The sequence below is a fragment of the Podarcis erhardii genome, assembly GCF_964252035.2.
Source record: "Podarcis erhardii genome assembly, chromosome: 14".
Taxonomy (NCBI): Eukaryota; Metazoa; Chordata; class Lepidosauria; order Squamata; family Lacertidae; genus Podarcis; species Podarcis erhardii.
The window spans coordinates 33,794,920-33,817,103 of NC_138503.1; the positions used below are offsets into that span (position 1 = coordinate 33,794,920).

The following is a 22,184-nucleotide window of genomic DNA, read 5'->3' on the forward strand; positions in this document are numbered from 1 at the left end:
AGCCTTAGGCAGCTTGAGACCAGGATACCTAAATGACTGTGGTGGTGGCTACGTGTCTTGATGGCTATATATAAAACCTTCAATATCTTTGGCAGCTTGCCTCTGAATGCTAGGCACTGCAGATCACGAGTGGATGATCCACCTATACAAAGGATTGCCATTGAGTATGTGGGTTGTCCACCGTGAGAACAGAACTTTGGACTAGATGGGGCTTTGGCCTAATCCAACAGGGCTCTTTGCATGCTATTAAGGCGCAGTCTCATGCATGTATGTCATGAGGAATGCCTTGATGGATTTTCATGGGGGAGCATTAAAATTCACCATTCCCTGACAGAGCTGCATCATGCAACATGTCATATCATGTTCCTCAGCTCTTGAACTGCTGCAAATCACGAACCTGATCCAATGCATAGCCTTGCAAAGCATTAGCCACATTCCCAACAATATTTCAAGAATCAAAGTCCTTTAGCTAAGCTTGTCCCTCCCAGTGGATCTCTCAAATAATTGGTGTTAAGGTACTAATCTGCTGAGGGAATACAGGGCACTGAGCAACTGTACAACAATGCTCTACATGTATTAATCATATTGCCAACAACTGTGCAATTACTGTTCAGACTTGAGAGCAGCCCTCAGGGGGAAGGGAGGAAACAATCATGGAGGTGATGCTACCAAGGATCTAAGTGACTTGGATAGGGCAAAGTTTAAGCGGAAACCTGTAGACCAGACTGGTGACTGGGGCCAGTTACAGGGAACGTATTACTTCCTTGTTAAAACAACTTCACTGGTTACCAGTCTATTTCCAGGCACAACTCAAAGCCCTATATGGCTTGGGCCCAGACTACCAGAAATATCACATTTCACTATATTAACCTGCTTGGGTGAGAAATTCCCCAGGTGAGCACCTTTTCTTGGTCCCATAAATATCAGAAGCATGGTTGGTGGTGACACAAGAGAGAGCCTTTTCTGTGGCTGCTGTCATATTGTGCAAGTTGTTCCCAATAACACTGAGATTGGCTCCCTCTTTGCTATCCTTCTGCTGACAGGCCAAGACCTTCCTATTCAGGCACCCTTTGAAATCTAAGGAACAGGTGATGCTGGTCACTGGGTTGCTGCTGGGGCTTACTCTAAATGTATTTTATAATAATGTTTTAGATGTTGTAAATCACCTGGGATCGCAGCTTGGGGGAGAGGAAGGATATAAATACATTTTCTGAACTGTCTTCAGAGGCAGGCCTATGTATAATGTGTTGCAGTAATCTAACCTAGAGGTTACCAGAGCATAGATAACAGAAGTTATGCTATCCCTATCTTTATAGAAGTGCAGCTGGACCACCAGCCGAAGCCACTGAGGCCACCTGAGCTTCAAGTGACAGCAAAGGATCCAGGAGTATCCCCAAGCTATGTACCCCCTCCTTCAGAGGGAGGGTAACCTCATTAAGAGCAGGCAACCTCCCATCCATCCGGTCTAGGGAACCACCCCCTGACAGTGCCTCAGTCTTATCTGGACTGAGCTTCACTTTGCTGGCTCTCATTTAGTCCATTACCAAGGCAAGATACTGGTCCAGCACTTCCACTGCCTCACCTGCAGATGGAGAGGAAAAGTAGAGCTGTGTGTCATCAGCATAAGGCTGACAACTTACTCCAAAATTCCAGATGACCCCACTCAGTGGTTTCATGTAGATGTTAGACAACATGGGGGATAAATTGAACCCTAAGGAAGCCCCACATTGAAGGCTCCACTTTTAATGGCAGAAAATTTCAAAGACTTTATACACTAAATCCAGCATCTTGAAATTAGCCCGGTAGCTATGTGGCGGGCAGTGCAATTCTGCCAACAGTGGGGTAATGTTTGGGCAGTACAATGGTACCTCCGGTTACAAACTTAATTCATCCCAGAGGTCCATTCTTAACCTGAAACCATTCTTAACATGAGGCATGCTTTTGCTAATGCTGCCTCCCGCTGCCACCGGTGCGCAGCTTCCACTCGCATCCTGGGACAAGGGGGCATCTACTTCTGGGTTAGTGGAGCTCATTACCCGAAGTGTTCATCAAGAGGGCGGTACGTAACCCGAGGTTCCACTGTATCCTCTCCCATTGAACAGTCAAGACAGTTGCATTTTGCACCAGTTGCAGCTTCTGAACCGACCTCATGGACAGCACGACACAGAGTGCATTGAGGAACTCAATGAGCAACAAAATTACCTGATCCCAATCTGTATAGAGGATTTTGCAACAAACCCAGAACCTTACTGTGAAGTCCCCAGATCTACAGCTTCCCTTGGTTCAAGAAGTTTGCATTGAGGCACCCATCTGGCTTTCCATCGGCACTAGGCATGTACATTAATTTAATAATTAATGAAACAAATGGGGGTACACCCCTTACGAAACAAATGCATAGGACTGCATGAGTTCCAAATGACAATCTATACATCCATTTCTACTAGTAACAGCAATGAAAGTGGCATTCAGTTTACTGCATTTCCCCAACAATTTACTAATTGTTAATTTCTGCATTAGATTTCAGCTTTCGCACAATGTAGAAGCCACTTCCGGAAAACTAATGAAACATATCACAAGTTTAGCACTCATTTCTGTGTTTTTGGTTGCAGGAAAAAAAAATTGTTTGCAGTCTCCTTAACCATGAAAATTGTGGGAGAAAGCTGACAAAATTTGGGACGGTATACAATTCTTTACTGTAATTTTCATGGAGGGACAGAAGCAGGTATGTGTGTAAAGGGTGAGTTACACCATGCCCCACTGACATAAATTAAATTTAGGGCAACATGCTGGCATATCAGTCTAAAAGCCCCAGTTCCATAGAACATGGGTAGGCAAACTAAGGCCCGGGGGCTGGATCCAGCCCAATCTGGCCCGCGGACGGTCCAGGAATCAGCATGTTTTTACATGAGTAGAATGTGTGCTTTTATTTAAAATGCATCTCTGGGTTATTTGTGGGGCATAGGAATTCATTTTTTTTTTCTTTTTCAAAATATAGTCCGGCCCCCCACAAGGTATGAGGGACAGTGGACTGGCCACTTGCTGAAAAAGTTTGCTGACCCCTGCCATAGAGAAGCAGGTTCTCCAGGGTAAAAGGAACATTAGAAAATGGTAGACAAGAGCTAGCATTACAGTCAGGATAACACAACTACACAGTAAGGGTGTGTGGGAGAATGTTGTTGAATGTGGATCTTCAGTCCACCACCTGATGAATTGTTGGGAAATGCCTCTCACCCCCAAGAAAAAAATGATGAAGTAGTTCCTCCCCCAAAGAGAGAGAAATAATGTTCTTGTCCCCAATTAGGGTGCAGAACTTTGAGAGACCAATTTCACATCGTTCTAGACTGCACCTCTATCAGCAGCAGAAGCAGCTGGCTGTAAGGGGCAGAGCCATTGTGCTAGCTTTCCAGCAAGTGGGCCTTACCAGGGAGGAGAGGCAAGAGGCAAGGAAGTGGGGGAATCTGTGTGTTGCGATTGCAACGGTAGAGCCAATCTGGTGCACACTTCAGTGCATTTGCATCTCATTGAACTCCCCACCACCATACCCCAATGCCTCCTGGTAAACAACAGCGACCCACATAACAGGAAGCGAGTACAGAAGCTCCGCCTAACCCACCACGAAGCTTCTGTTCAGCATGCCAACACTTCAATATGAAAAGCTCTAGTGACCAACTTGAGTTTAAGAAAGATGCCTTGTCTTGCTGAAAGAATTCCAGTGGTTCATTGTGCAACCCAATTACATGTCTACTCATATGTAAATTCCATTAGAATCAATGGGGCTCACTCCCAGGTGAGTGGATTTAGAAATGTCATTAAACATTTCTTAGTTTTTGAAGTTTTACAGCAGCCTAACCTGTAAGAATAAGAAGTCTGCTTTTACCAAATAATTGTGGGCGGTGGAGGAAGATGGAAGTAGCCCTTGCCATTTATTACGATGTTCAAGGTTTCGGAGTTGATTTACACTGAGCGGCTCCACTTTTGACTTTAATTGTCAGCTTGGAGTTGTCAAGACATAACTATATCTTAAATTTGCATTGCATTTTTTTGGGGGGGGGGTCTGCACTTCCCGCTTTTGTCTCTTGATCTCGTCTTGCGGAGTAATTGAGCTCCATTCTAATTTTCTTCCACAAGCAGGGTGCTCCCCTTCCAAGGAAGTGAGTTATGCGTATTCAAGAGGTGTGTTGTATGAATCTTGTTAAGGTTTGCCGCCTTATAGCCTGCACTGATGGAATATTTAATCAAAGAAATGAGTTGGCAGTTATGATGTACAACACGGTAAAGGCTTGTGGTGTGTGTCTTCACCACCAATTGAGAAATGGGTGATTTCGCCATTCATCAGTGCCAGACTGACAGCTTTGTATAACCTTCTCCTTTCTTTCTTTCTTTCTTTCTTTCTTTCTTTCTTTCTTTCTTTCTTTCTTTCTTTCTTTCTTTTTTTCTTTCTCTACCCTTAAAAAAACTTATTTATCAAGATTAAAGATATTTTAAATCAACAGTTTCTTTGCAGATATATCATCTTTATTTCCAAAGTGGCCAAATTTTTCATCATTTAGTAGTGGGGGGGGGGGGGAGAGAACTTCTCACTCTGACTATGAAGCATTTTGGATTTTCCATGCAACATTGCTTTAACATGACAATGTTGGGATCTAAAACACAACTTCCTTTACCTTGATGTTTACTGTCATATTGCACTCTGTGGTTGATAGTCATCAGTCAAACTGGCATCAATCAAACAAGCCATCTCAACTATTTCAACACCACTCTGCACCAAATCTGTAAGACTATTTTACAGTTCTTCCTAACATCACCACAGCATTTTTAGCCGGTGTTCCAGTAAACCTTGAGGTCTCATGGAAATTTATCAGTGGTTCCTCAATGGGGCGGGGGGAATCTACAAAGGAGGATAAACTTTTCTTAAAGACAGCTTGTCTACCACTACAAGTCTCTCCCTGAACTGCAAAGATACAGCTATGGTCATTAATGCAAAAATCATAGCTCAGTAGTAGATTTGCCTGTAGAGGGTCCCGGGTTCAGTCCTCCACATCTTCAGGGAGAGTTGGGTATGTTCGATGGCAGAAATCTTGGAAAGCCAGTGGTCAGTATAGACAATACTGAACTAGATGGACCAAGAAGGCAGCTCCCTATATTCCTGGGGGTGTATGGGCATGCTTTATGCATACTCAATTCACGTAGAACAAGTCTGAGGCCCAACAGCACTTTCTGCACACTGTATGAACTGAGGTGGGTGCCATAGGGGACTTCCCAGAATACCCTACAAGAGGGGTGGTGAAACCTTTCCAGCCCAAGGGCCAACAATCCCTTCTGGGCAACCTTCAGAAGGCCAGTCATGAGTCATGGGTGAGACCACCCTAAAAAACACAGTACCCCAAGGGTGGCCCACCTTTATGTTCCACCTTTTCTGGAAAAGGTTCAAGGCAACATACATGGTTTCCTCCTCCATTTTAATCTCACAACAGCCATGTGGAGTAGACTAGGGCAGAGGATTAGTGACCATTCCAACGTCACTCAGAAAATGTCCTTTCTGAGTTGTGATAGGAACCAGCGTCTCCCTCACCATCCAAGCATTCCATCACACTGCTGTCTTTCATGAGATTTCACAGTCTTATCCTGAAGTCATCTTCAGTTATGATTCTACATCTCAGATGCTAATCCTACCCTTTTTAACCAACACACCATATTGCAGCTGTCATGTCATAGGGATATCAATGTACAGTGCGAAAGTCTTGGATTCAAGGCTTACGCTTGCAACAAGGAAGGCACTATGTTAGCCTCAGCTCCCTGTATGTAAAAAGGGGGAATAATAATGACCTAGTTTGATGTTTCTTTGTTATTTTAAATAAATAAAGTTACAAAACAACAACAACAACCATGACCCACTTCCCAGAGCTGTTGAATAGCACACTCCAAGAACAGATAAGAGCTCTGTGATGATCTATTGTTGTAAAAGGAACTTTAAACATGCACTTTGGAAATAGTATTCTTTCTTTGGAAATGGAGTATGCTAATATTTCCACTAGAGCACTGCGACCTGAACAAGTTCCTTGTGTTTCCACAGGTCCTTTAACACAGGGATTTTCATGTGCAGTTACAAAACAAAACTAGGTCTAAGTCAACTTTATTGTTGCCTCAAAACTGACACATTTTTGGGGTGGGTGGGTGTGCTCTCACTGTACTTTGTCTCATTACTCCTCCATCAAGGCCACACTCATCTCTATACTCTCCTTGAGAGTTTTTGGCTGGATGAAATGGGCCGCTGAACTGTGATAATGCCTCTTACTTGCCTGAGGAGATAATGAAGAGATGTGAATAGGGTGTGGGGTGTATAAACCACTGTATAAACCACTGGCTTTTGTATGGCTGGAGTGTAGTCTACTGTGCAAAGGTAACAGTTAACATCCACTGCTCTGCCCACCTCTGGCGCTGCCTACCACTGGCTTGTGCCCAAGAGCAAATGAATCCTTCAAACCAAAAAGAAAAAGGGGTTGGAAGCTTTGCCACTCCTGATCTAAGGCATGCATCCATACCAGTAATTAGAAGAACACCAAAAGAAACTCTACATCTTTTATTGGCAGGGCAAACATTATCATTTGCACTGCCAAATTAATACCATTCTAATGGTAACTATAGATTTCTATTAGAAGGGCCAAATACCCCAGGCTTGACTATAAAATTTCACCAGGGAACTTCATGAGGCTGCATGCCAAAATCAATAACCTGCCATTTTTTAAATTAAGAGACAAAATAAATGTTAGAGGAAAGTCCAGTAAATTAAGAAAATTACCTTCTAGAGAGATTGAAAGTATTGATTTTAATGTTCAAAATATGTGAACTCTTTGTGGCCTACTCTTTGAAGGCAATTAGAAACTGGACAGTTAATTCAACAGAAGCTTGAGAGAGAAAAATCGATGATTATACTATGGGCATATTATGATATTTGTCATTAACCCAAAGCCATTTCTATCAAGTGACCAAGGTCTCTGATTTATCTGTTCAGGATGGGCTCTGTTTGACTAAGGTGGGTACATAGTAAATTTGATTAAAGTTACAGGAACACTGTTATCTAGAGCTGAAGACAGATGTATGACAAAACAAGATATTGCTCCGGTCTTCCTTCATATCCCAAACTGTCTGGCGCAAAAGGGTAGGCCAATAATATTGGCCTACTATCTGCACTTTCTAGAATCAATTTTCTAGAAAAGCTTTCCCAGCTGGAGAACTGGATCTTTTGAATTTTTTTTTTTAAAAATCTTTAGTGTACAGTGCCCATTTAATAAATCAATAATAATAATGTTTAGGACTAACTTTTTCTATTATTTAAGCAGTTTTAATCTGTTTTTAATACTGTATCTTATTGCATTTAAATAGTAATATTGTGTTTTAATTGTAACCAGACCTGGGACCTTAGGGTGAAGGATGGCTAATAAATTGTAACAGCAGCAGCAGCAATGCAAATTGTACTTCTGAGAAGACATCCACATGCTGTTAAAGCCATATTAATATATGAATTTAAATACTTGGATGCTTTAAGAAGCAAACAAAAACACCTCATATTAATGCAGAAACAGAACAGAATGGACTTATGGGTAACTGTTAGATGGCAAGTGTGGCTGCTCATGAGTAACCAGGCAGGACTCCAACCTGTCTTTTACAGGTTTTATTTAGGTGCAAACTATTCACAGTGCAAAACCCCAAAGTTCATGTCTGCCTCAATCGCTAGCACAATCCGGAAGTGCCTGTTTCCTGGACCTTCTCCAGCATAAAAGCCTCGTCACACCCAGCCTTTTCCTTCCCTCTGCGCAGGGTGGGTGACGGAAGGGGCGTGCTTCCCTCCTGGCCTCTTAGTGGTGCTGAGGCTCCCACCAGCATCCTCTGGTCCTTTCACCTCTTCCCCATTGGAGGTGGGATTTTCCTCATCACCGGAAGAGGAACTGTTTCGCAAGATTTTCGGAGGCTCCCTGCAACACAACTGCCCCTCTGTTTCCCGCCCCTGTTCTGATGGCAGTTCCCTGACAGTAACCAAGACCAGAAATAGCTGCATCCATCTATCTCTTGTGTGGGAACAAGATGGACATAAGTTCGGATCTGGCAGGACTTTTCTTATGCTCTGACGTCATACCACTGAAGCATGCACTGGCTGAAAGTCTTCAGCAATGGTGCTGGGAACTGTTAGGAGGCCCCCTGTTTTTCTCACAGAGCTACAGTTCTCAGAGTGGTTTACCAGTCAATTCCTCTCCCCAGGGAACTCTCAGTTCCCAGGATTCTTTGGAGAAGGCATGACTGTTTAAAATGGTATGATACTGCATTAAACATATAGTGCAGCTGGTCATCTAGCATTTGCTCAAAAGCCTCTAATAAAGAAGAGACCGGCTCCTTCAGAGGCAGGCTGTTTCACAGTTGAACAGATGCTCTTCCCAAAGGTTAGACGGAAGCCCCTTTCTTGGAATTTACACCCATTGTTCAATCCCTAGCCTCCAGACCAACAACAACAAACCAAATCTCCTCCATCATCTATGTGACAGCCATTTAGGTATTTGAAGGTTGCTATTGTATTGCCTTTTTTTGTTATCTCTTGTCCAATTCCCCCAGACCTTCCACTGGACTCCATCTTCAGGCTCCTTCACACAGACCATCCCAGACCCTTCTCCATGTAGGGTTTACTTTATTTTCTTACATTTATATATTTCACCTAAGGGACATACATACATATGTACATACATGAGCCTTTGATTGGGCCCAGACCTCCATAACTAAAGCATGGTGGTGGCTGAATATGGCATCATGTCTGTGCACAACTATGTGTGAACTGAAGCTCAGGTTGTTGTTTTTTTAATGGAACAATACAACTATATGTTGAGTAGGTTTGTTTTTATACTAACAAAGACAATTGCTATATTTTATTTACTAGCTAAATGCCAATTGATGGCAGTGTGAAGGGAATACTTTAATATTTGAGAAGACTCCTTTAGCAAGGAGGGGTGCTATGTCCCCTGTGCATAATGAGACACCCCCATGTGCATGTATATACACACACACACCTATGGCACATACACAACCTTATGTCAAGGCTGGAGGTGGGTCTAGCATTCACCTGAACACTATCCCCAAACACAGAATTTTGCTGATTTGCTCACTTATACTTAGGCTTGCCATACGTCAGGAAAATTCCCGATTTCCTGGTTTCTGGGTGTAAAAATGGCATCAGAGGGTCATTTTGCATTTGGCAAAATGTCAGGGAAATCTTGATGTATGACAATGCGATGGAAAAAGCATCAGAAATAGCTCCAAAAGCTGTGTCCCCTCCCCCCTTTTTTACTTTTTGAAATATGGCAACCCTACTTATACTGGAAAAAGCGAAAAAGTGCCCTTGGGACCACTACTGAGGTCAGGTCTGAGCCTACTTCCTGCTTTCCAGCTCTACCCAAGGTGCTGCTTTTTGGTCATGCTAACCAGCATGGTCGGTGGCCAGGGATTGTGGGAGTTATAGTTCAAGAACAACTGGGGACCCAAGTTAAGAAAAGCAATGCTAGAGAGTGACGTACTGCTCCAATCTGCAGGTAGACAAACAGATGACAGACCATATGCTGTTTCCTTTTACCCAAACAGCATGTAGCATTGGGGAGGGGTAGGAAATTTGAAAATAAATGAAATGATTCACCACAACGAATCTAATACTTGAGTGGATTGGATAATTCCTTACTGGAGGAGGGTGGGATTGCTTCTGGTATCGTGGGTTGGGTTGGACCTAATGGGGCATTTCTGATTTCTGACTTCTGACTACATCCCTAAACAATTCTTGAATGATAGAGTGAAGCCTCATCTAAGCTCTGGAATGAATTATAATTGGCAGGCACAACTCCTCGTTGCCAGGGACAAGAACCTGACCTAGAAAATGTCATCCCTGTCTTGAATTATTTGCCCAAACTTCCAGTCCTTGTTGGGAGACATTTCCTTGTCCCCATCAGTAGCAGGCAGTGATGTGGTATGAAGCACGGGGAAATGTACAATCTGATGATGAGCCTGAAGGCCACGTTCAGTTCTGAACAACCTTCCAAGGATAACGTGCCAGTGGTGGGAGTGGCCAGAGGCAAAATCAGGTGGAGCAACACATGCAAATTGTGCCTTTGGTACAGGTAGATTGTTTCTGCTTACAATCATACACTCTATCCATCTTGGACAAGCAACAGGCACTATCAGAGTTCAAGGATTCATTTCCGTCAGGCAAAAACACTAGAGGGATATGTCCTGGGGAGAGGGGCCATGGCCTTGAGAGGGGCATATTCTCACACACCTTGGCATGACACCCCCACCCCTGATCTATGCACAAAGGACTACTAAACATTGGGGGGGGGGGTCCAGGGAAAATGTGACACAGGGATGCTTCTTTTTGACACTAGCCTTCTGTCTTCAGTAATGTGCAGCTCTTAATCTTCCAAATACAGTCATACCTTGGATCTCAAACGCCTTGGCTCCCGAACAAATCAGCTCCCGAACAATCAAAACCCAGAAGTGAGTGTTCCGGTTTTCTAATGTTCTGTTGGAAGCCGGACGTCCGAAAGGACTTCCTGCAGCCAATCAGAAGCCACGCTTTGGTTTCCGAACGTTTTAGATGTCGAACGGAGTTCTGGAATGGACTGTACAGTGAGGGGGGGGGTATTTTATCCCCTGCTAAATTTGCCCCTTTGCCCTCTGAAGAAGAAATGACCAGTCCATAATTTTAATGGTAGGTTTATTGTAGCTGTGAGAGACAGAATAACAACAGGAAAACCACATCAATCTCTGACTTTTGTCTTCTGGGTTTCTGGGGGTTTTCCTGTTGTTATTCTGTCTCTCACAGCTAAAATAAACCTACCATTAAAATTAGGGACTGGTCATTTCTTCATCAGAGGGCAAACGGGCAAATTTAGCAGGGGATCAAATACTCCCCCCCCCCACTGTGTGGAGCCAGTGTCGTGAACAAAGATAAACCACATGTTATTAAGATCCGGACAACAATGAGCAGAGTCATATGAGTAGACCTATTGAAATTAATGGCCATGATTTAGTTGTGCTTATTTATCTCAGTGGAATTGCTCTGACTAAAACTTAGTTGGCTGCACTCCTCAGTGTACCATTTCCCTTTCTTAAGCAAATAAAATGCATGCCAATTATATACTTAGCAACACTGAAACTCAACTTCCCAAGTGTATTAACAGATATCATTGAATGCAAGAAAATCACTATTTGGGGTGAAGCTGTTCCAAAACACCCACAAAATGCATGGTATCTGCTTACCTGCATAGAATTCTGGACTATAGACAGCACCCACCACTGGATTTAATTTCCAACCTACAGTAAAGACATAAAAAACCAAAAGAAAATGCACTAGGGTTATAGTGTGGGATCATAAATATTACAGATTGCTTTGTTTATTTGTTTTTAAATGTGACAGCTCATAAAAATGGTTGTAACTGAAGGCAGTTATATGCTTGATGGCAGTTTGGAAGAGATGGTCCAAGGGGTATCCCTTTAATATCATCTGGATATGCAAAATGAATCATGAATAGCAGTAAATTATCATGATTTAATTTTGCTGCTGTTGTTTATTTATTTTATTTCTCCTTTTATATACATAAAAATGTAATGCTACCATTGTGCAGCCCCCATTGGAAGATTTGTAGTGTCCCGTCATAATCCTGGATTTGCACGAAATCAAGGTGGGGGGGGGGGTCAAAAGAGAAGGCAAGATGCGCAACAGCAGTGGCTATGATATGGGGGAGGTGGCAGATTTAAGTACATGGAGAAGGGTGTTGGGGGGAAACTATGTTGTGCTTGTTGGTTTCTGTGTTATCTCTGCAATTTCTCTTTGTTAAAATGGGTTTGTTCAACGTTAAGAACAAAAACTCCAAATGGAACGAACTCCCCCTCAATGTTTCCCCATCCCAGCTTTACTCAAAACTCTGCTATTGTTTAAAAGTTCCATTTTCCTCTCAATGTCTTTCCATCCCAACTTTACTCAAACCCCTGCCATTGTTAAAAACGAATTTCCCCCCTCTAGCCGTCTTCCCTTGTCACTGTACTTAAAACGTCTCCCATTTCTCAGCTTCTTCATGTGTAGATTCAATGTAGTAATTTAGAAGACCAAACAAACACTCATATATGTGCAACATCCATCAAAAGAATGGAATCTTCTCTAACTGGGCAAACTAACTTGTGGGCTTCCTCTTTTTTTATTATTTATTTATTCAAAGTTATACCAAAACATATTTTCCAAAAACATATCCTTATTTTCCCCCGTTTTTCCTCCCTCCCCCCTTGTGGGCTTCCTCTTAAGACTGCATTCATCTGAAAGGTAAGGTAAAGGTACCCCTGCCCGTACGGGCCAGTCGTGTCCGACTCTAGGGTTGTGCGCCCATCTCACTTAAGAGGCCGGGGGCCAGTGCTGTCCAGAGACACTTCCAGGTCACGTGGCCAGCGTGACGAAGCTGCTCTGGCGAGCCAGCACCAGTGCAGCACACGGAAACGCCGTTTACCTTCCTGCTATAAAGCAGTACCTATTTATCTACTTGCACTTTAGGGGTGCTTTCGAACTGCTAGGTGGGCAGGAGCTGGGACCGAAAGACGGGAGCCTACCCCGCCGCGGGGATTTGAACCGCCAACCATACGATCGGCAAGTCCTAGGCACTGAGGTTTTACCCACAGCGCCACCCGCGTCCCAATCTGAAAGGTATAGTCACATAAATCTTTGTGGGGTGTGCATGCAAAGAGGACTACAGAATAGGGAGGAGAATGTGGCAGGGAAATGGGATTGGTCTGTGTATAAGGGAGAGTAGAGAAAAGGATGGAAGAGGAGAGGAGGAAAGGGTGAAGGTGAAAAGCAGAGTGCCCCCCAAAGAGGGAATAGACGGCATGGGCATGGGGTAAAGATGAAAGCAGAGACTTTGAAGGATATGCAGAATAGGAGGAGATGGTGCCTTCATAATGACTGCTCCCCACATTAAATGGGGGACGCCCTTTGCGTGGTTGCACGCAGCCCCCTGGACCCTATGCAGCACCATTAGTACAGGTTTGGCTTCGCCTTCCCCAGGTGGGATACCTGGAGGTCTCCGCCTACCTCAGCCAATTGCCCAATCCTGCCTGGGGAGGCGTTGCCAAGGTGATCAGGCCAGGTAGGGGGAGGGACCACCTGCCCACACAATAGGGGGAGGATCTTACCTGGAGGTGCTTAGCAGTTGCAGTGTGTGGGAGGAGAGAGATGCAGTACATTACCATGCTTTTAGTAGGAGGAGGGAGGAGGAGTAATGGACATGAGGTGAAGGTGGTGTAAACAGGGGTGCAAAGCAGGGCTGCAGAACAGAAGTGGCTTCAGAAAAGCAAACTTAGCAGTTGCATGGAGTGGAAAGGCGAAGCTCTAGATGGTTAATGTGGGGCGAATGGCAGGGGCATTGGTGAGAGGGACAAGCAGGTGTAAATGTGTATGTTTTCATCTTTAACCATTTATTACATTCTGTAGAGAATTTAAAAGTCTGTTTTGGTATTAAGCAGTTTATAAATGAATACATTCTACCAATGAAATAATAATGTTAACTTTTTAAAAAGTCTTTCTGTGTTTTATATTTAATTTTGTGTGCATGATTTGTAGACGTTTCATTTTGATTTAAACCACTTTGAGGTTAGTTTTTGATAAAATAAAATGATAACGGCAACGGCGACAACATCATGATGAATAATATCAACATTTCTGTGCAAAAGGGCTATAAACAGGTGAGGTGGGTGTCAGCCAGGGAAAGGGCTTTCCTAGTCATGCTTTGCTTGCTATCTGTGAACATCTGAAGAGCCTGGGCTGCTGGTTCTGGCCACAGGTCCATCTAGTCCAGCATCCTGTTCTCACAATTGCCATCCAGATGCCCCAATGGGGAGACTGCAAGAAGGACTCAAGCACAAGAGCAACCTCCCCTACTGTGGTTTCCAGCAGCTTAAAAGCATTGCTGCCTTTGAGCATAGAAGTAGAACATTGGCTATTAGGCTTAGTAGCCATTGACAGCCTTGACCTCCATGAATTTGTCTAATTGTCTATGCTAGGGGTAGTCAACCTTTTTATACCTACCGCCCACTAATGCATCTTTCTTGATGGTAAAATTTCATTACCTCCCACCAGTGCTTGATGGAAGGAGGATTCAGCTTGTGCCATAGAACCCCCTACCGCCCACCTAGAATCCTGAAACACCCACTAGTGGGTGGTAGGGACCAGGCTGACAACCTTGGTCTATGCAATCCTTGATATCATCTCTAAGAATGTTTGCACAGACTGCTCAATTTATTACTGCATATTGCATAATTCTACTTTTGTCTTCTTCTTATTATGTTCCTGTCATCTGAATTATGTGAGTGTGGTCTTCATTGTTAAATTTTATCTTATTTGTCCTCTATGGTGCCTAAAGAATATGAAAGATCTTATAAATTTAATAACAGAATAAAATTAAATGTTTAATTTCAAAAAGCTTAATTTTCCAGAATGCCATTATAATTTTATTTCCTAACAGTATAAATCCAAAATATGAGCAATTTGGCAGATTTTTCACACCTGTCAGCCCTTTCTGTCAGAAGAGGTTGAGAGATACCCACGGATTTTAAGTTATACTAATGGTGCCTCAATTTGTCCAAGACAGGAGATGGGTGGGTGGGGGAAGAGACTATTCTGGAAGATGCAGATCGATGATCTCAGCTGAAAGTCACTCTCATATTTCATTTTCTCTCCAGTCCCGATTTGATGGCTGTATCATCTAACTTGGTGAAGCTCACACAGGAAACACTTCATTCATCATGAAAATAACAGCAATTAAACTTTACTTTGTCTTGTCAATGAGGTATGTGCTGGCCCATAACTGTGTGGGTTAATCAAGTGTGAGGAGAAGCTTGACATATACGAGTGAGGAACTGCCAAGGAACCCAGTGTTAGCGGCTGGAGGAGGTAAATTCACCACCGTGGGTGTAATTCTATGAATTTGTCTTGCTGTCACAACACTCATCTCTTCAGGTTGAAACTTTTGGAGGAAGGAGGTGGGGGAGGGAAAAAAAATGTCCTTCATGCAGACGTAAAGTAAGAGCAACTGAAGGAGGTAAGGCAATAGATCAGCAACAGAACACGTGCTCAACATTCAGAATGTGTCAGGTCCAAACACTGGGACCGGAGACTGAAAAAGTCAGATAGCAGGGCGAGCAAAGACCCTGTGGCCAGAGGCCCTGGAGAACCACATCCCAGTGGTATAGACAGTGCTGGTCTAGATGGAGGTTGGTGCCCAACTGGGTCTGGTAAGGCGAAGGGCAACAGTAGGTGGCACCAGAAACAATGGCAGCCAATAAAAACTGAAAGGCATTCTAAGAGGATGGAGGATGAAAACATTCCATTCAAGAAAGAATCCAAAGGAGCAAGGCCAGTTAGATCCACCACATCTTGAAGTTAGGGCTGGGAGAAATCCCTGTCTGAAATGCTAGAGAGCCACTTCCAAGCATTATAGCCAATATTAAGCTAGATGGACCAATATCTGACTTGGTATAAGGCAACTTCCGATGTTCCTCTGTGGACTTTAAAAACATAGCAAAGCAATGCAGCAATGTGAAACCCCAGCTATTTGAAGGGTGCTGGGAACTGTTAGGGGACCCTTATTCCTCTGAAATAGCTACAATTCCCCAAGTAGTTTAATAATCAATCCCTCAAAGCAGGGGACTCTGGGAACTGCAGCTCTGTGAGGGGAACAGAGGGGTCTCCTAATAGCTCTCAGCACCCTTAAGGAAGTACAGCTCCCAGGATTCTTTGGGGAGAGCAATAACAGTTTGAAGTGGTATGATACTGCTTTAAATGTATAGTGCAGATGGGACCCCTGTCTCCCCACTCCCATGCACAGAACACATTAATGTCATATCTGACTCATGTGTGGGTTCCAAAGTTAGTAACGTGCATTGATCCAATCAAACATTCTGTCTCTCGCTCTGTCCCCTTCTAAATGCCACAGGGACACCCCCCCCCCCCCGTTTATGTGTGTTCAATATGTGTGCGACCTTGCATACACACATTGCGCTGAACCTGGAAATCACCTGGAAACATCATAAAGATGTCACTGAAACATTGCTAAAATGGCAGAACGGGGTGAGGTGGGGACAGGGCAAGGCAGAGCGGGGATGGAACCGGGATTTTGCAGGCCTTTTCAGTGGGTTTCAATTATATGTGATTTCACCGACAAGTGCTTTTCCCCCCTTCAGGGGGAACTCACAGGAACTCAGTCCCGGCATCTCTCAGGTGGGTTTGGGCACCTCTCAGGTGGGTGCCATTGCCATTCTAAGAGAAAGAGGGAGGTGTCCATGGTGCGTTCCGGCACCTCTTTTTCTAGGAAAATAGCACTGCTCGGAACGTAACCCCTGCATAAATGAGGGGCTGCCTGTATTTCAGAAATGCTTGGACAAAATGAAATTATGACTATTTGCATAAAGGTAGAGGCAAAGGGACCCCTGACCATTAGGTCCAGTCGTGACCAACTCTGGGGTTGCGGCGCTTATCTGCTTTCCTGGCCGAGGCAGCCGGCGTACAGCTTCCAGGTCACGTGGCCAGCATAACTAAGCCACTTCTGGCGAACCAGAAATGTCGTTTACTTTCCTGCCGGAGTGGTACCTATTTATCTACTTGCACTTCATGCTTTCAAACTGCTAGGTTGGCAGGAGCTGGGACTGAGCAATGGGAGCTCACCCCGTCGCGGGGATTCGAACCACCGACCTTCTGATCAGCAAGCCCTAGGCTCTGTGGTTTAACCCACAGTGCCACCCGCGTCCCATTTGACTATTTGCATAACTTGGACCAAATATACGCAGATAGAGGTGGTGTAGGGGAGGGAGAAAAATAAGAGGGCTTCCCCTGGGAAAAAAGCAGAAGAAATTCCAGAGCTTCCTCAACACCATGATTTATTGTTACAAGCTTAATAACTATATGTCAAACTGCAAGTGCTTATTTTATTTTACTTTTCATTTTACCACAATGGGGAGAGATAAATATGACAGGGTCATTAAAAAATAAAGCCACCCGCCTCTCTTTTCCCCACTTTCGATGATGGAAGCCATCTCATTAATGAGCTCCGAAAAGTAGGAGAAAGGGAGAAAAGAAAACCAAGGTCCATTTTATTTCATGGCTGATGCCTGCCTCTGCTGGTGATGGGGAGCTCGCTTTATTGATCAGCTGTGTAAAGTTTCCCTTTCATCTTTTTTTTCCTGGAGGGGAGTCAGGGAAACAAGATATTTGTTCAGAAAACGACAGGGTTATGGACACAGGCCAAATGGAGAGTTCTGATATGTCTAATTCTGAAGCTTCAAGAAGCGTTCAGAGGCTCAAACCAACTCCAGAAAAGGCAACCAGGGAAGGTGGTGGTTGTAGTAACAGTTTTCTGCCACAGCAGAAGATGGCAGGACAAGGAAAGTGCAGAGTTGCTTCCAAAGCAAGTTAGTTATGACTAGGGCTGCCATATTTCAAAAAGTGTTGAGCTTTTTTTAACACTTGCAACATGGGTTGCCACACATCCAGATTTTCCCAGAGGGCTGAATCCTGGCTATGTCCAGGAAAGGCAGACGGGGGATTGGTTTGAGGGAGAGCTTTCTCCAAGGTAGAAGAGAGTTAACTTGGCTTCCCAGTTGGAGATGGAATGATGTGGATCATGTCTGTGGTGGGAGCATGATTACAACTTATAAAAGTGATTGATGGGCATTGGGTGATTTTGCTATTTTATATTGTTTAGATTGTTTTGTTGTATTTCTTATGCATTTTTCGTATTTGTCTTTCCCGTCAATCTGCCATTAGCCACTTTGAGTCAAGAAAGCAGTATATAAATAAAGCATTATGTAATAAGAACATTGGAAAATGAATACCCCCAGAACACACATTCATGTACTTACCATTCGTATAAGGATTGACTGTTTTCTTATTTGTCATGACTCGAGCTGTCGCATTATTTACCTAAGCACATAGAAAAGTAAATCAGTGCCATTTCTGCAACAGAGGAATGTCCATGATACTAATGAAAGGCATGCATTACTATTGGTATTAGTCATGTATAAATGCAATTTAATATATGCCCCCCCAAATAAAAAATAATAAGAAATAGCAGAAAGTGCATAACAAAAGAAAAAAAACTATTTATAATTACATTTACTGTCATTGCCATTTGTATATATAAAAAACCACTTCCAAATCATTTCAATAAAATAACATCATCTCCTTTAAACTTTAATAAAGAGACATTAAAAGCAAATTAAAAAAGGTTTTGCATAATTGAAGATTTAAAAGCATGCATCTTGTTCCATGGTAACACTGAAACAACAAAATATTTCAAAACAGAAAAAGGAAAAACACTGTATGAAGGGGCATGCAGTGGAATAGAAGGGGGGAAGAGACAAGGTACAGGGGGAGAAATTAAATTTCCAAAAGGAAGAAAGGAAGGAAATAAATAAATAAAAAGGACAAACGGATCTTAGCATTGTGCAACATAACCCTTTCAAAGAGAGGATTCATTGGGGAAAGCAACATGTAGCATTCAACACTGGGAAGACATGAGCCTCATTTGATTCATTGCAAGAAAACTAACAAAATCATTCAAGCTTTCAAAACCACAGCTAACAAAAGGATAAAAAAGAGGGTGCATTATTTAACACAATATGGAAGTTAACAATCTGAGTAAGATGTGCGCAAAAGTCATATCCTCAATCCAGTCAGTGTCTCCAAGGCTTGCTTAAAACAGACACTCAAATTTACAGGCGTACCGATATAGATAAAAAAATATAGAGAAGAGAGCATCAAGAAAACTTAATACGACAAGTCAAAAAAATCCACGTGGTATATATATATATATATCAGCGCTTTAAAAAGATACGTGAAACGGCGGATGGACTTTCCCACTTACCATTCAGCACCATCGCCAGCATGGGGTATGTATACAGTTACCATGGTTACTGAGAGTTTGGTGAGGGCCCTAAGCGCTACCGTCGAAGGAGGGGAAAATGGAAAAGGCAAAACATGCAACATCTTACTCAAAAGACGACAGCATTTTCAATTGGTTTTTGTTTTTTTCTCGCTCTCTTTTTCTTTTAAAATTCTAACAAATACAATTCAGTGTTGAAGGGGATCCAGTGGTGGTATAAATAAATATTCATAGGCTTAGCCCCTCCCATTACACCCCCAATGGAAAATTTAACTGGGAATTTGTCTAAAATGAAAACCAACATTTTAGACTCCAACCCGTCCCCCACCCCCAAGTTTGCAGAATTTATTTGATTTCCAAATGGGAATAGTTTTGAAAGCCACTGTAGATCCTGCCTCAACCCTGCAGTGAAAGCAAACAAATGAAATAATAAAGAAAGAAATAAAGAAATAAAAAGAAATAAAAAACAACCTTAATTTTTGTTATTATTTTTTTGCTTTGTCGCTTAATTTTTGGTGTGGTTTTCTTTCTTTTTCCAATTTTTGTTCCTTTTTTTTTTAAAAAAAAAAAATCTATTGCACCCATTGAGTTAACAAAACCTTTCAGATCACAGCAAAACGGTTAAAAGCTTTTCACACTTCTGCCATACAGCTTTCAGCAATAAGGATGATGGTAAGAGTTACAAAATAAATTGATCCAAAAGTAAAATAAAAAGAAAAGAAAGGAAAATTAAAAGTAAACCCAAGGAAGGCCAAATTATCTTTATTTATATATACATACATATGTGTGTGTGTGTATATATGTATATATATAAAAATAAATATATATGTATACATATATGAATCTATATACATATGTATATATATATATAGAAAAAACTATGGGAAGGGAAAGGGGAAGCACACCAGAGACACTTATGATGCATCTGAAACAACAAATGAGAGTGAGGCAGACATTTATAAAAAAGATGAAAAGGAAAATATTTTTAACATGCACCTCGATTTTACGGCCCTCTACCACGGTGCCGTGTAATTTCTCCCTCGCCCTTTCGGCATCAGCACTATTTTCGAAAGTAACGAAACCAAATCCCTGCATGCAGGTGGGAGAAGGGGGGAAAATAACGTGCATATTATTATTTCAGACAATGACCACTTCTTTGCTTATTTTCTTTGTCTTTCTCTCTCTCTCTCTCCCTCTCTCTCTCTCTCTTTAATTAAAAAGGTTCTTGTTCCTTCTTCATTTCTGCAACATGCAAATTAGAAAAAAAAAATTATAATCGTACCGAGATGTGCAATTAATAAAGCGACCAACGTGAACAACTTTTCTCTCTCTGTCTCTCTTTTCATCAGTTAAATATCCCCTGAAGAAAGTCAAAGGATGAACACCAAATACCTTTCGCTTTTATTTATTGGTTTGGTTATCTAAATTGTCGCTGCGGGGGGCAGGGGGGAGGAGGGAAGGAAATCTAACAAAAAAGAAAGGAAAGGAAAATCCTAAACCAATGGAACCATGTCATCACATAGGAAAACAAACAAACAAATAAAAAGGGAATGGCGAGGGAAAAGAAAGTTGGCTCACTTTGAATGGCATGCAGAGTCGACTCAACCAAATAGTAAGACAAACCAAAACTTTGTGCACAAATTTCAACACCAAAATGCAAACCTCATCTAGAACTTTGGACTAGTTCCTTCATGCCATTGTGAAGCAAAGAAACATATTTTTCACATGCAACACACTAGGGTTGTTTTTATAAATTTTGGTGAAATCTATAATATTTACTTTTTTTTGTCTTTAAAGAAAAGAAAAGAAAAAAAGGAGGGGTCTCAGGAAAACAAAACAAAATGCAAGGACCGCTAATGAAAGAAAATAGGGCTTGGAACTGAGCAGAAACTTCCTGACTCTTAGAAAAAGATCAAACATAATTGTGTGACATGAATAAATAAAGAACAGAATTCAGAAATGCAAACAGCTCGACCCAGGTTTGGCTAGGCCAGAGGCAGGCAGCATGGAGTCCTTCAGAGATTATCAGTCTAGAGCTCCCATCATCTCAGACCATCATTGTCTTGCTGGCTAAGGCTGATGGGAGTTGTAGTCCAGCAACGTCTGGAGGACACCATGTTGGGTATCTCTGAATGAGACCACCTTTTCATCCTCCTTATTCACTTCATTTTAAAATAAGAATAATGTCCATGCATCAGGTTCTGGGTTGATTGTTATACAGGCTTGGCATACATGCGCAACATGCAGTGGAGGGTGAGCACACCTTGCACATCTGCAACACCCCACTATCAACACACACATCAGATGTTTAGTGTAAATCAAGACCTATATGGCTACATTTGTGCACATGTCATTTCTCCACTGCAAAGACGACAGTGGATGGTCCATGTTCACACTGAACATCCTCTCTAAGATGCTGGTGGTGGGGTTGAAAATGTGCATCTTAGTCTTCCCCCAACAACCCCCCACTGCACGTTGGATATATATGCTAGGGCTGTATATGAATGAGCCCACTGTTGTTGCTCCCAAATCTGTATAGATTTGCCTAAAGTGCTATACTTTGGGTGGAAGCAGGTCACCAACTTTTGCAATCCCCAGGCAGCAGGAATCAAGCAGTAGCCTCCAGAGGTGCAGTTTGTGATGATCTCAGCAGCTGCCACACCCCTTGAGGACACCTGAAGCTTGTGGGCTACTCATAAGAAAAGGGTGATAACCAACTGAATTCTTCTCAGAGTAGACCCATTGACATGAATGGACCTAAGTTTGGTATGTCCATTCATTTCAATGGGTCTCGTCTGAGTAAGATTACCATTGGATACAACCCATGGCACCCTTCTGGCAATTCACTTCTAATGAAATGGCAGCTGCAAAAATCAGCACTCCTAGACCGAGGAGAGAAGCCTGCTTCACCCCAGTCATTCTTATCAGAATGGGAATTTAAATAAATGCTCTGGATTCACCACCAACACCTACAAGAAAGGCTTCCATTTATTTCAAAGCAGGCAGCAGATCTATGCACTTATTCTTGGTTGTCCATGGACTGATGACTAATAAGGGAACTTGAAGAGTCTCAATTGAAAATTAAGTAAATTCTCACTTGTTCTCTCTGGAATTATGAGCATAGAATAACACAGTAATAGCAATATCAGTATGATGACCTTCATGGGGATTTCTTCAGAACCACCTATTTTCACAATGCAAGCCCAAGCACACAACACTAGGATTGAGATGCCT

General features: G+C 42.6%; 1 protein-coding gene across 36 annotated transcripts in view; it reads right to left on the bottom strand.

The window, feature by feature from the left end:
- RBFOX1 (RNA binding fox-1 homolog 1) overlaps nt 1-22,184 on the bottom strand; it is a 1,493,407-nt gene that overhangs the window by 92,313 nt on the left and 1,378,910 nt on the right. For all 36 annotated transcript variants that reach the window (XM_081840292.1, XM_081840267.1, XM_081840271.1 and 33 more), the window contains 3 exons: nt 19,947-20,039; nt 17,929-17,989; nt 11,290-11,343 (listed from right to left, as the gene is read on the bottom strand). In XM_081840292.1, coding sequence (XP_081696418.1) covers nt 11,290-11,343; nt 17,929-17,989; nt 19,947-20,039 — 208 coding nt within the window. The remainder of the gene's footprint in view (nt 1-11,289; nt 11,344-17,928; nt 17,990-19,946; nt 20,040-22,184) is intronic.